The 15,198-nt window shown below is 37.5% G+C and overlaps 1 protein-coding gene across 3 annotated transcripts in view; it reads left to right on the top strand.

Annotated features, from left to right (window-relative positions):
- Positions 1-15,198, top strand: part of ELK3 (ETS transcription factor ELK3) — a 51,575-nt gene that overhangs the window by 20,990 nt on the left and 15,387 nt on the right. Inside the window, exons 2-4 of one of the 3 annotated variants that reach the window (XM_087723331.1) lie at positions 7,054-7,262; positions 8,929-9,717; positions 11,142-11,571. In XM_087723331.1, coding sequence (XP_087579457.1) covers positions 7,056-7,262; positions 8,929-9,717; positions 11,142-11,312 — 1,167 coding nt within the window. In that variant the 5' untranslated portion in view covers positions 7,054-7,055 and the 3' untranslated portion in view covers positions 11,313-11,571. Of the gene's footprint in view, positions 1-7,053; positions 7,263-8,928; positions 9,718-11,141; positions 11,572-15,198 lie in introns of those variants that run through there. The other 2 variants (XM_014051528.2, XM_014051527.2) reach the window with 2 other exon arrangements.

Raw genomic sequence — 15,198 nt, 5'->3', positions numbered from 1 at the left:
ATTCAGCTATCATGAATGAATTTAAATCTGGAGGACCAGATCATTTACATCTACGAGCCATAAAGAAGCTCATGGATGTATTCTTGGGGGCCCTACAGTGATCTATGAACAATCATAGAAGATGAGCATAGTGCTAACCGACCAAAGGCAGGCAAATGTTCTTCCTATCAAAGACACTGGTCTAGGACATTATGAGGGCCTGTGACTGAGTTAGAATAGTTTATTATGAATTGTTATGAGTCCCTGGCATGTTGTGTCTTTTTCTACTTGCTTATATTAAGCCCAATGGGGTCATATAGAAATAGAATTTGCAAATAAGTAAACAATGAATAAAAGAAAGCTCAGGTGGCTACAGAAGAAGAGTAAAACTTCTTAGAATAAGTTGTTGAGCAGTCAGCTTTTGAATAATTGGAAAAACGCATTGCTTAGTAAGGCCTCTGCAAAATGTGGACCAATTGTTAATTTAATTACTATTAAATTAAAATAGAATTATCAAAACATGTGTAATCAATAAGTGTAAATCAATGGTGCAGTGTCAAGACATGATAGCATGCTAAATGGACATAACTCTAAGCTCTGAAGTTCAGAGGAGCATAATTTTAGGATCTGAACTTTAATACTTTTAATAAATCACATGGATGAAGGGTTAAAAGCATAATGTGCATAATCTGCAAATGCATAAATATAATAGGGATAGCAAATAATTTAGAGGACTATATTAAGATTTAGGAAGCTCTGAAGAACACCCCCCCCCCAAAAAAAATGGCAGAAACCAGCAAGATGAATTTCAAAAGGAAGAAAGAAAATGTCCTTAACTTAGGTAGGTTAGAAACATGAAAATAGGGCAGGGAGACCATACTGGACATGTGTACATTTCAAAAGAATTGTGGTAGTTTAATTGAGCTGAACATGAGTGTCATTCAGCTGCAAACCTTATACATGCAGTATTTGTTTGTTCGTTTGTTTTAATCATGTACCACCTGACTCCAAGCAGCTCAAGGCAGTTGCACCAACAGAAGTACAATGTAGGGGTCAATATTCATTGTATTGTATTGTATTGTATTTGGTTTATTTGTATGCTGCCCTTCTCCAGGAGGGACTCAGGGCGGCGAACAACTCAAAGGGGAAAGGGAACATAAACAACAGTACACATAATTAAAATACACGAAAATCACACAGCCATACCAGTCGAGAGGGGAGGGGAACTCATCAACCCCAGGCCTGCCGGCACAGCCAGGTTTTGACGGCTTTCCGGAAGGCCTGGAGAGAGGTGAGAGTCCGGATCTCCGCGGGGAGTTCATTCCAAAGGGCCGGAGCTGCTACAGAGAAGGCCCTCCCCCGGGTAGTAGCCAGATGGCATTGGCTGGTGGACGGAACCCGGAGGAGGCCGACCCTGTGAGATCTGACGGGTCTTTGGGAGGTAATTGGCAGCAGGCGGTCTCTCAAGTACCCAGGTCCAATACCATGAAGGGCTTTATAAGTTACGACTAGCACTTTGAAGCGTATCCGTAGACCGATCGGTAGCCAGTGCAGCTCGCGGAGGATAGGTGTAACGTGGGTATACCGAGGTGCACCCACAATCGCTCGCACGGCTGCATTCTGGATGAGTTGAAGTCTCCGAATACTCTTCAAAGGCTGCCCCATGTAGAGCGCATTGCAGTAGTTCTTGCTCTTAGGCATTTTATGTCCATCTTACAAAAGACATTTACAAAGTTGGAGCATGTATGGATTACAGCAACAAAGATGATAATGGGCCAGGAAAGAAAAATTTAGGAGGAATTGCTTGGTTATGTTTGGCCGGGACACAAAGAAAAGACTGAAAAGAGATGTATTAGTTGTCTTAACGTGTCTCAAAGGATACGTTATGTGGAATATTATACTAGACTTGATCAGGGTATAATCAGAAGAGAAGAAAAGGAACAGAGATTTTATATTACAGGGAGAAGGTTTCAATTGAGTGTTGGAAAAAATGCCTAAAAACTGTTTAACAATGGAACCGGCTAGATATAGCCTGTATAGAGAAGTAGCAGACTTACATTTGGTAGAAGTACTTAAGCCAAGACTGATGACCATATGTCAGAAATGCTATAGTAGTGGAATCTTCATCAGGTGAAGATTTGGACTAGTTGATTTCCAATATCTCTTATCACCCTCACATTCTATGAAGCTATAATCTTTAAACCACCTGACTAAGCAGACTAAGCATGTGCTTAGGGCAAATGGCCCAAAGGGGGCACCACAAAGTTGAGAGAGAGAAAAAACCCCAATGAAGATTTGTACAGTATGTACAAAGGAGGGGGGCACCAAGATTTGTCAGTGCTTAGGGCACCAGTGAGCCTTAATCCGCCATTGGTTGAGACCATTCACTTGCTGCTAGTCATCCTCTTTTTGTGTTTTCTTTTCCAATAATATACAGGTGAAACTCGAAAAAATTAGAATGTCGTGCAAAAGTTCATTTATTTCAGTAATGGAACTTAAAAGGTTAAACTAATATATGAGATGGACTCATTACATGCAAAGCAAGATAGTTCAAGCCGTGATTTGTCATAATTGTGATGATTATGGCTTACAGCTCATGAAAACCCCAAATCCACAATCTCAGAAAATTAGAATATTAGAATATTAATAATTAGAATATTAGATTATGCAATCAATAAAACAAGAATTGTACATAGAACAATATCGGACCTCTGAAAAGTATAAGCATGCATATATATACTCAGTACATGGCTTGGGCCCCTTTTGCAGCAATTACTGCCTCAATGCGGAGTGGCATGGAAGCTATCAGCCTGTGGCACTGGTGAGGTGTTATGGAAGACCAGGATGCTTCAATAGTGGCCTTCAGCTCTTCTGCATTGTTCGGTCTCATGTCTCTCATCTTTCTCTTGGCAATGCCCCATAGATTCCCTATGGGGTTCAGGTCAGGCGAGTTTGCTGGCCAATGAAGCACAGTAATTCCACGGTCATTGAATCAGGTTTAGGTGCTTTTGGCACTGTGGGCAGGTGCCAAGTCCTACTGGAAAATGAAGTCAGCACCCCCATAAAGCTTATCTGCGGAAGGAAGTATGAAGTGCTCCAAAATCTCCTGGTAGACGGTGCGTTGACCGTCTGATGTTGTTTGTTGTTCAGGAGCGGCTTGACAAGAAGAATATGACAATTGAAGCCCATGTCCAGAATCCATCTGTGTGTGGTGGCTCTTGATGCACTGACTCCAGCCTCAGTCCACTCCTTGTGAAAGTCCCCAACACTTTTGAATGGTCCTTTCCTGACATGATTGTGCACCTTTTTCTTCCACACTTTCCCCTTCCATATAACTTTCTATTAATGTGCTTTGATACAGCACTTTGGGAACATCCAACTTCTTTTGCAATTACCTTTTGAGGCTTTCCCTCCTTGTGGAGGGTGTCAATAATGGTTTTCTGCACAACTGTCAGGTCAGCAGTCTTTCCCATGATTGTGATTCCTACTGAACCAGACTGAGAGACCATTTAAAGGCTCAGGAACCCTTTGCAGATATTATGGCTTAATTAGATGATTAGAGTGGGACACTTTGAGCCTAGAATATTGCACCTTTTCACAATATTCTAATTTTCTGAGATTGTGGATTTGGGGTTTTTATGAGCTGTAAGCCATAATCATCACAATTATGACAAATTATGACTTGAACTATCTTGCTTTGCATGTAATGAGTCTATCTCATATATTAGTTTCACTTTTTAAGTTGCATTACTGAAATAAACGAACTTTTGCACAATATTCTATTTTTTCGAGTTTCACCTGTAGACTTCTCCAGAAAGCTAGGTTTCTTATAATGGGTCCACGATAACTTCTGCTACACTGCAGTTTATATAAAGGAAGATTTGGGGCTACCCTCAGGGCATTCCTGCTACTTTTATCTTAGCACAGACCTGGGGTTACCCCTAATCTCTATTAGAATTTACTTTGAATTGCTAAAGTATTATGAGAAATTAGAATGCCTTTAAAACCCCTACTTAACCTCTATTGTTTTGCATTATATGGATGGCAATAAATGGAACAAATTCCTGCCTCTGATTCCATTGGTATTTCTTGCTCCCTGCAGTGATGGGATTCAGCCAGTTTGCACCACTTCAGGAGAACCAGTTGTTAGCTTTCTGAGCCATTAAGTGAACGGTTGTTGAAAGAAATCATTAGGGCAGAGAACTGGTTGTTAATTTATTTGTATCCCACCACTGCCTGTAGGGGAATTTAAGTTTTTGGGGCAGTAAAAAACAACAACAGAGATATAGTTTTTGAATAATGTGCCTATAAAAATGCTGAAAGTGGGAATTTATATTCTTGTACGTTCAGTATTTTCCTCAGTAAATTGCCTTGGCAATAAATGGAAGTTAATAAAACATTTTTGATTACTTGGTTATTTTCCATAAATATAGATATGTGTTATACACACAGACACAGACAGACAGACAGACAGACAGACAGACAGACATATATACATACATGTAATACATACACAAGCAATTTAAAATTCTGTCTCTGCTGCACTAAGGCCTGATACATTTGTAAATCATATGAAGTGGTTCTTTGTGTAGTTTATCTAAGATCTTGCAGAAGAAATGTGAAATTTTTACTGCCTAACAATTACAAAAGATTGGATAGTATATAGAGACAGAAATCGTGTGCCATCTAGTGGCAGACATGTTCAATGATCTTTGTTTAAAAGAGGGGTCCTTGGTGCTCTCTAAACTTGCTTGTTTTCTTGCAGACATTTCATTATCCTAAATAGATAACAACATCAATGCTAGTAAGGACTAGTAGCTGGTAGCACTGATGATGTTACCCAGTTTGGGTAATGAAACATCTGCAAGAAAATAAGCAAGCTCAGAAAGCACCAAGGAAAGCACCACCTCATTTCAACCCTGAGCTACAAATATTCTCCCTTATTGGTTTGTTTAAAAGCTCTGGCGATGAGTTGGATTCTGGGTGACATAATGGACAAGTCTGTGCAGTCACCTTGGCACCAAGAGAAAATAAGTTTGCCAAGAGTGTTTTTAACTTTGCCAGGTGAGTCTATAATTCTGAGATTTCCTAGGAGACCCTAATATTCAGCAAAAGTACTTTAGAGCCAAACATCTAACCAAGCCTGACTCTGGGTTTAAACATATTAAAAACTATGATAAGGATAATTTTCAAAAATGTATAGCTTAAGAAAATCACTAATAAGCAAGCAGCAAAAATAAAGCACAAAAATGTAAAGTTAAATACACATAGTTATATGGCATTTGGAATTTTAAGATTACATTGAACATTTTTAAAATCTATTCACTATGTCTGTGGAAAAATGTGTTACTTTGTCTATCTACCAAAAATGTTACCTAAATATGAATAAAGTAATTATTAACTAGGGATTCATTAAGACTTTGCTGTTGCATTCAATTTTTTGGTCAACATTTTCCATACTTTTAAGTACCATCCCCAAAACAAAATAATAAACAATTAAAAAAATTGCAAAGGTTAATATGTCTCCTTTGGATTATTATTATTTTTATGCATAATGTATTTTTAATGGGTTACTGATTAAAGTATATTTTATTTAAATTGGAAATTATTCTGGACTAAATGAAAACACGTTTTAGGGTTTTTACTTTTGTGTGAACTCATATTTTCTTAAATAACTTTTATTTTTTCTACATACACTGATGTATGCTTGAGGGGTTTCTCAATGGAACTACTACAAACAGTAAAATATAAAGTCAGATATTGCAACTAATTACAACAGCTAAAAAGTCAAAGGAGGACAATGTTCACTGAAACAAAAGTGGCTTCAGCTTGCTAAAAGGTATTAGGGGTTCAGGTCAGACTCCGCAGGGAAGCTGTTGGTCATATTTAAGTTTTAATGGAAGTGTTGATGCCCAGTCACACAATGCATCATAAACGAACTGTAACAAGATGGGTAATTCCATTTGCAGTCCACCCATACTTTCTTACCAATTTCAACTTCATTTTTCTATAGAAAGACATTAAGAGGTCCAACAGTGGACAACTCTGAAACAACGTGGTATTGTTATCTGTCTGAAGGCGCCTTGATCTATGGTGATTGCCAGGAATAACAGATGTTTTAATGTTTTAATTTATAAATTAAAGCTTAGAAAAATGGCTCTGTTTCATTTGTGGTAATAAGCAGCTTTAAGTGTATTGTATATTGTGTACTATTTTATGTGAACTCATGTTTCCCAGATTATAAAACATAGCTTTCTAGTGTCATATTTGACCTTGGTTAAATAAACCATAGATGAATGCAATGTTGGAAGTAGTTATTGGGATTATTAGCAAGCAAACCATCCCTGGCTATGTTGGGCAGGTCAGCTTCATGAACAGTCATGACATTCTACAGTCACATGACTGCAATTTGTGATATTTTTTTGGATGCACTTAATGACTGTTGTATTTGCTTAATAACCATGACAGTGGTTTGCTTACGATCACTGCAAAAAAAGATCAGAAAATTATTTCTGGTCACATGGGTCCTTGACTTACAACTTAAGTAACGACTTATGATGAATTTCTGGTTCCAATTATAGTTGTAAATCGAGGGCTACTTGTATATACATACTTACATATAAAATCCTACTTATGTGTTGTATTTGAAACTAATTTGAGTTTAAGGCAGATGTATATCTCTTTTATAACTGGGTTACATTTTCTAGAATTATCCCCCTTTAGTAAAAAATCTGGCTAGTGATAGTTGTGATGTGATAATACTAATAGAGGATAAGAACTGACATGGTTTTATCTGTATTTCCTCATTTTCTTTTTTAAAACTGAGAAAATTAAATTACATCAAATCATTGTATGTACTTTATAGTGGAATTAGTGGGAAAGCATGGTCATGTTTTTTTAATAGCTTACTATGGGTTTTTCCCTCCAGTGTCAATCTAGACAACAAAATGAAGGAGTTCTCAAAAACAGGTCCTGCAAATTGTAGGCTAACTTTCAAGCGGCTTGCCCATTTCTGAGTGCAGCTATATTCACATTCTCTTTATTCTCCTCCTTTTATTTTTTGGTTTATTGTAGGCATGGAGAGTGCAATCACACTGTGGCAATTCCTGTTGCAGTTGCTTCTTGATCAGAAACACGAACACCTGATTTGCTGGACGTCCAATGATGGTGAATTTAAGTTACTTAAGGCAGAAGAGGTTGCTAAGCTGTGGGGACTCAGAAAAAACAAAACTAACATGAATTATGATAAACTGAGCAGAGCTCTGAGATATTATTATGACAAGGTATTTAATTTTTTTAAAATTTTAGGTAAACAAAAATAGTCTTATATATATGATGCACCTGGTTTCTCCGACCCAGACACAGGGATGCTTTCCTTTCAATGCACTTGCGGAAATTTTTTTGTTTTTTTTCTTTTCTTTTAAATTTTCTAATTCTTTGCTGCATATTTTGGTGTTTATCCTTTTACAGTAGAACAAAACACAAAAAAACCCTTCTTCTAATGTAATTTACATGACTTTTTAAAATTGTAAAATAAAATATTAATTTCATTTTTGGAATAGCACTATATAAATAATACGATGTTATAAGAGCGCTTACACGGCTGCTTTGGAAGCAATTCCCAGCTGGCCCCGCACGATTTGCAAGCAAGGCCACTTGGCTCTGCCTAATGCCTGAATGCAGAGACAGCCAGAAGCACTTGGGAAGCAGCTGTGTGAACATGAAAAAGTGGCAGCTGCTTAAGAATTTGAAAAGGGGCACTTTGTATGCCCTTCTATGCTTTCTGAAGCACTTCTTTCAAAGGGTTCCACAGCCTTTTTATGGTATGGTGGCATAGTAGTAAAAGACTCTGGTACAAAAAATAGAATTATAGAGTTAGTCCTCAACTTACAACAGTTTGTTTAGGGATTGTTTAGAGCAGTGTTTCTCAACCTTGGCCACTTGAAGATGTCCGGACTTCAACTCCCAGAATTCCCCAGCCAGCGAATGCTGGCTGGGGATTTCTGAGAGTTGAAGTCCGGACATCTTCAAGTGGCCAAGGTTGAGAAACACTGGTTTAGAGTTACAGCTGCACTGAAAATAGTGACCTACAACAGGTTTTTTTTACACTTATGACCATTGGAGCATCCCCATGGACACATGATAAAAATACAGATACTTTGCAACTGGCTCATATTTATGATCGTTGCAATGTCCTGGGGTCATGTGATCACCTTTTGCAGCATTCTGACAAGCAAAGTCAACGGGGAAGCCAGATTCACTGAACAACTGTGTTATTAACTTTACAACTGCAGAGATTCATTTAGCAACTTTGGCAAAAGTGGTGATAAAATGAGGCAAAACTGTTTTGCTTATCAACAGAAAGTTAGGGCTCAATTGCAGTCATAAATTGAGGACTACCTGTAGTATATGGTATTATAATCCTGTAATATCTTCTGTTTCTTTTAAGAGCATTTTAGGGGCAATTAGAATGGTGCCCATGCAATACATCACTGTTAGGCAAATTGATAAGGATGGAATATAAAATGACTCTATTAAAAAAAATACAATAATCCTGGATAGTAAGAAAAGACAATGTTGTATGTAGCGTAAAAAGAAAGAACAGTGTTTTGAGTATATTAAAAATTATGTTTTGGAAGGTTAGAAAAGAAAGGGAGAAAGGGAGAGTGACAAGAAAATCCGGAATTTTCTGTGAAGAGGAATTGTTAACAAAATTTATCCCATCTTATATTAAACCATTTTGGCCCTAAAGCCCAGTGCTGGTGATTGAATTAACAACAGCTTTTTGAAGTCTGTGACAATGTCATTCTCCCAATATTTTTATCCAGAGGTGCCAGGATTGAACTTGGGGTCTTTTCTTTATTTAGTCAGTCAGTCACTTGTACTACTTTGAGCTATTTTGTCAAGTCACTTACATATTTTTCATACCTGCTTTGATATTTTGTGCAGAATATTATCAAGAAGGTGATTGGTCAGAAGTTTGTGTACAAGTTTGTTTCTTTTCCGGAAATCTTAAAGATGGATCCTCATGCTGTGGAAATCAGCAGAGAAAGCCTTTTGCTGCAGGACAGCGACTGCAAGATACCTCTGGAGAGCCGAGAACAGCATAATCTCCCAGTCTTGAAAGGCACAAGCCGCAACGAATACATTCATTCGGGGCTGTACTCATCTTTCACCATCAATTCCTTACAAAATCAGCCAGAAACTGTCAAGCAAATTAAAACAGAAAAGCTGGAGGAGAAATTGGAAGATGCCACACCTCTGGAAGAAGTCCGGACTGTTATTAGATTTGTGACAAACAAAACAAACAAACAAGTCATGAGGCCTGTTGTGTCATTGCCATCTACATCTGAAGCAGCAAATGCTTCTCCATTTTTAGCATCCTCTGTCTCTGCAAAAATATCATCCTTAATGTTGCCCAACACAACTAGCATATCCTCAGCTTCATCAATTTCCTCTCGATCACCATCTCTCTCACCTAACTCACCCCTTCCCTCAGAACACAGAAACATCTATCTGGAGTCTACTTGCCAGGATTCAGATTCTCTTGAGCCGTTGAATCTTTCTTCCGGATCCAAAGTAAAATCTCATTCTCTTCCTCCAAAGGCTAAGAAACCCAAAGGCTTAGAGATCTCCGCATCTCCAATGGTTCTTTCAAGTACTGACCTCGGCTCTATTGCCCTCAATAGCCCTGCGCTTCCCTCAGGATCCTTGACCCCTGCTTTCTTCACCGCACAGGTAAGACAGATGTCTTTGAATTCCTAGCTGTAATTCTAAAAAAATTCTGTCACAAGACATGCTTCATGGTTATTGTAAAACCATTTCAAGGCTTATTTGGGCAGTGTTTAGAAAAATATACCATCACAAATAGACAGACAGACAGACAGACAGAAAGACCACTTAAGAGTAAAAGAAACAATGGACATCCACTATGCAATTTATTATTTAAGTTATTGTTCTAGCTGGGAGAACCACGGGGTCAATAACTGAGGTGAGCCAGATTTCAAAAGCTAACAGATTTATTTCTAACAAGATTGCCAAACGCAGCAGCTTACAACGCGTGTCTTTCAGCTAACGCCAACAGCTGAAACCCTGCTTGACAGCTCTTTAAATACCGGCTGTCAAACCGGCGGCCAATCAGAGAAATGTATAGCACCCCCTAGTTAAGAGGACCAGAGGGAGAACTTCCTACACAACAGTTACCTCCTATTAGAAGTGTTAAATGCTGAACAATCAGAGCCAATGGGAGGAAAATCAATTTAGCAAGGGAGGTGAATTCCAGGATTTTGTGAAGGGCAGAATCAAGTCTTCGTATCGTAGATGAGTGATTTTTCTTACCTGGAGAAAACAAGAGAGTTAAGCTGGCAGTTAATATATAAATCCATACAACCTATTCCTGGTCATAAGATGAGAAATTCCCTGTATTTAACTATAGTTATTATGAATAAAAACATTAGAAAATGGTATGAAAAGTCAGAGAAGCAGTAAATTCGTATTTATAAAATTAATACTATAGGCACTACAGGAATTTTTGGGGGGGAAATGTTCAAAAGAGAAGCACTGTTACAACAATGTTGTTGTGGCAGTGTTTTGGCAATATTCTGTTCCCCAGCCAAACAGAATAAATTCACTTCCCCAGCTTGGTAATTCCAAATATGTTTAACCATAGCGCCCAGGCAGCATGGTCAAAAGTAAGAATTGTGTTCTGCATGTGAAAAATACCAGGACAGTGAAAACAGGAAAAAGTTAACCACAGTTCTGAGAGGCATTTTAAAGACAATAAAAACAAGAATTGAAATTTATCCAAATAATTGAATTGGTTTAACCATATATGAAATGTGAACTCAAAACAAATATAAGAAAATATTAAACCCATCCATATGCCAAAGGGTATCTGGTTTACTTTTCTTATACCATGTATTACATATATGCACTCATAAAATATGACATCTCGTCTGCTTATTAAGCAGATTGTATGTCTTAAGCTTCTTTCAACTTCAAAATACAGTTTTAGAAAATTAAATTGCTATTTTCAACTATTTGGTTTTAGAAAGAGGCTTTTCATATGTTTCATTCATTGCCCATATACCTGTTGCTTAAATGGCAAATTAAATAAATCTAGAAATTACTAAATTGCTGCTGTCTAATTCATTTGTTTACAGACCAGCAACAGCTCTTCAGGAGGTCAGATAGGATTGTATAGAGCAGGGGTGTCAAACTCGCGGCCCATGAGTTGGATGGATCATGCACTGGCCATGCCCATGTCTGGTTTAGCGAAGAGGGGAAAAGGTCACAATATGTCACATGATGCCACCATGACGACACTAGTTTGATACCCCTGGTCTAGAGATTCTGCATTGTCTGGACATGCGCAGTTTTCTTTAAGGAGACTTAGTCATTATAAAATGAACATTTTGGATTATAAGAAATCTGGTAAAGTTTCTTATTGGGGTTGCATATTTGAAAAATTATTTGGAAGAATTTTTCTTTTTTTAATTTTTATTTTCTTTTAATACAAACGTTTCATCTTTCATTAAACAATGTGTCGTATGGATATAATTTTTTGTGTCATAATAAAAGCTTACCATCGTATTCATTATGTATATCTATTCTTATTTTAATACTAGTACATTTGGAAGAATTTCTTCACACTTTGTATAAGCTCAGCATCTTTCTGCTCTTCATGAAAGCAGCCCAGCCCATGGATTTTCATGAGCGTGACAAAAGCTGCTGTTAGTGGCTTAGTTGGATGTATGACACTCTGTATTGGTAATGTGTTTTGAAGAATAGATCAATATTTCTCAAATCGGAAACTTCCAGATGCGATGGGATTTCACTGTGCAGAATTCTTGGTATAAAGTAGTCATCAAGAACAAAAGAACCCATAGATGATATTCCATTTGCAAGCTGTTACAGCCTAACATGTCCAGAAGGAATCACTACACCAGAGAGAAATATCTTTTATTTATTTAAAAATGTATATGTTCTCTCTCTTTAACATATCTAGATAGCATGTAAAGATAGTGAGACATAAGTCAAGAAATATAATGCTTAAAAAAACTTGAAATGGACTGAATGAATAAGTATATTTTTAACGTCCTCTAAGATCAGGGCTTGCTTCAAGTCCAGGGAAAGTTGTAATGTGGGCCCTATCTTAGAGGAGTCAAAATTAACCATTCCAGGTCAGGACCTGCAGGACTTGCAAATAATAGCAAGATTTGTCTACAGTGAATGTGTAAGAACAAGTTTTGTTTTTTCTCTGGCCAGTTGGCAACTGGAATTCTTAATAACCCTTTGTATTATGCTGGCACTAGGCCTCTTGCAAGCAAAATACCAATTGACATGTTTACGTCAGATTGTTTTAATTAATCAGAAAATGGCTTGAGGATGTTTGAAAAAAAGAAAGGCTGACTCCATAAGGGTAAAGAACTGCTTCTCCCCTTTGCACTGAGGATCAAATGAGCTTTACTTTGCTCTACTCCTGTTTTTGCTCCTCTGCCTGGGAACAGCCCTGCCAATGAAAAATATATATTCTGCAAACTAAGCATTGGATTTCCCTTTTGTTTCCAGAAAGAGGATGATGATGGGCAATTGCAAGCCTTCTCTTCCTATATTGTCCTTTTACAAAAGCTTTATGTTGTCCATCCAGTAGCAGACCTAACCCTGGTGTTTTAAACAAACGCTGCAATCTTGACAAGATATTTCCAGTCTGTTCTTATGCATATGTGCTCAATTATACTTCATGGAATTTAGCACAACATATAGTGCCAGTCATAGAAATTTAATTATACAAATATTCAGAAAAAGACATGCTTGATTAAAAAAAAAAAAAGATTAAGGCCCAGGCTACACTGAGGGTAAATGTAAAATGTCAGTACACAAGTTGAAATTAGATAGATATGGGTGCATGGGATAATTCTGTCATGTAGTAATTATTGACCTTGTTGCCTGAAGATGTGATTTAGGATGTAGATTTAGCACCTATAAACAATATGGTTGACAGTTGTACTGATAAAGTTCTCAGTGAATTTATATAAAGGCAGATGCTAGAATTCATTTTTTTCGTTGTTCCAAAGCCCTGGCAACAATTTTGATTAAAAAAAAAGAAGAAGAGATATAAAATAATGTTGTATCCAATTTTAGTGACTATGAGCCTCAATGGTTTCCTCAATTAGCCCCACTTAATTAAAAACCATTCTGAATTGCATTTATCAAAAGCATGAATAAATAGGCCATTGCAGGAAACAGTGCTCTTTTGGATTAAGGTGGATTGTTCTTTCTCTCCTTCTCCAATAATGCATTATTTGTTAATTGCAGTCCAGGGAATGAGGGGATAGGAAAAGCAGAAAGATGCAGAGAAATGCTATATATCATCAAGAAAAGAGAGAATGGGTGCATTAGAAGCAAAAAAGAATATGATTCACACAAAATTAGTCATAATAAGATCTGCTTACTTTTTACCAGGCAAGATCTATGAAGTTTTAAAAAATCTTGATCACTGGAGACAACTTCCCCAGCTTCTGTACTTAAGCCAGGTGCTATCCTTGTATCCCCTAACACGATACATATATGCATCAATAACTGTTGGTATGACATGTCTTCCTTAGGTTGCCTTTGCCTCATTCTTCAGGTTGTACCTGAAATCACTTAAATCATGTTTCAGTTTTAAAGTGGCACTTTTCCTCTTCAATCCAACTCAATTTTTGCCATGGATACACTTTATTGATAATTATACTTTATTGGGTGTAATTAGAGGCTGGGATCTGACCAGCTACAAGTGACCACTTTAAGGTACTGAAGGCATACTGTACTTCCTTTCCTCCAATTCTCCGCCATTGCCAGGTGCATCCATTTTGATATGGAATGCAAAAGAGACTAGAGCTTGCTACCACTATGCCTGCCTTGAACTTTTTTCCAACATATAATGCTGCTCCTTAAATACCTTGCTTTAGCACTCTTTGGAATGAGCATTATCCTCGTGCTTAAATAACTGGACTGTGCATTGTTACTAAAGAGTGCATTGTAGTCCCCCCCCACTGCTTTTGCTGATTTGCATGATTGCACTTTTTACTCATTCTATTTTTTGTTTTGGTTTCTGAGGGAGGAATGCATATCATTACCTTGTATACTCCGTGGGCTTCTACGTGTGGCCATTTGCCATCGGCACTTCCATTCCCTTTCAACTGAGGATAGATGACATTGATTTCTGACAATCTCCTACCATGCATCCCTATCAGAGAGATTATTTTCTACTGAAGTGTAATCCTTTTGGAATGCTAAACACGGGTGACACTTGTGGAACTCTTCTGTGCCTTCAGTTGGTTTGTTCAACAAATTGATGGGTGGTTAAGCAAATTGTTCCAATTCCTTTTCTACACTTGTCTACTCCACCCCACATCAGAGAGAGTGACTAGTAATTGTTTTCTTACTGGCAGGCAACACATGGTGAAAGGGAAAATAAAGGGGGGCATTTATAATTCTGCAGCCACTTTCCTTAACTTGTCTAATATTAAAATTGTAAGGACAGCACAAGTTACCCGCCTTCTTATTTCAGTAGAATAAGGCTTGGGTATATGTGGACAGCATATTTTAGTAACTACAAAGACTGGAGAGCATTTTATTACAATCATTGGCTTTTCTCTTAGATGCTTCTTTTTCAAACTCTAGATAGTAATGTGGGCTCTGCCCCATAGTTATTTCTAGTGAATAAGAGGAAGTGAATGAATGAATGAATGAATAATATCCACTGGAATATGACCAATTTGCAGCATGTGCATGCACACACAGATATTAATACACATTTCTATCTATATCTACATCTGACTATAGAGAACTGGTTTGGTGTAGTAATTAAGGTACCATCCTAGAAAGATATCATGAGTTCCAGTTCTGCCTTAAGCACAAAGCCCAGCTGAGTGACTTTGACTAATCACTTTCTGTTAGCCCTAGGAAAAAGTCAATGGCAAACCACTTCTGAAATCTTGACAATAAAACAGTAGGGACTTGCCCGAGCAATCATCAGAACTCAATGCTGACTTTGTGGCATACACAAAAATATATTGGACTGTAGCTTCATTTGTTATTTTCTGACATAGTAAGAGTTCTTTGACACTCTTAAGCATATTGCACTTGCTGACTGATATTTGTCCACACAGAAGTGATAAAAAATAGGATTCAAGTGCTATTTTCTTTCTCCCTTTTTGTTAAGAAATATTTAAC

Source organism: Thamnophis sirtalis, unplaced genomic scaffold, assembly GCF_051295495.1.
Source record: "Thamnophis sirtalis isolate CommonGarterSnake01/CBP01778 unplaced genomic scaffold, rThaSir2_p1.2 scaffold_9, whole genome shotgun sequence".
Taxonomy (NCBI): Eukaryota; Metazoa; Chordata; class Lepidosauria; order Squamata; family Natricidae; genus Thamnophis; species Thamnophis sirtalis.
The sequence above is the reverse complement of the archived record's forward strand: the minus strand, read 5'-3'. Positions and strand labels throughout refer to the sequence as shown.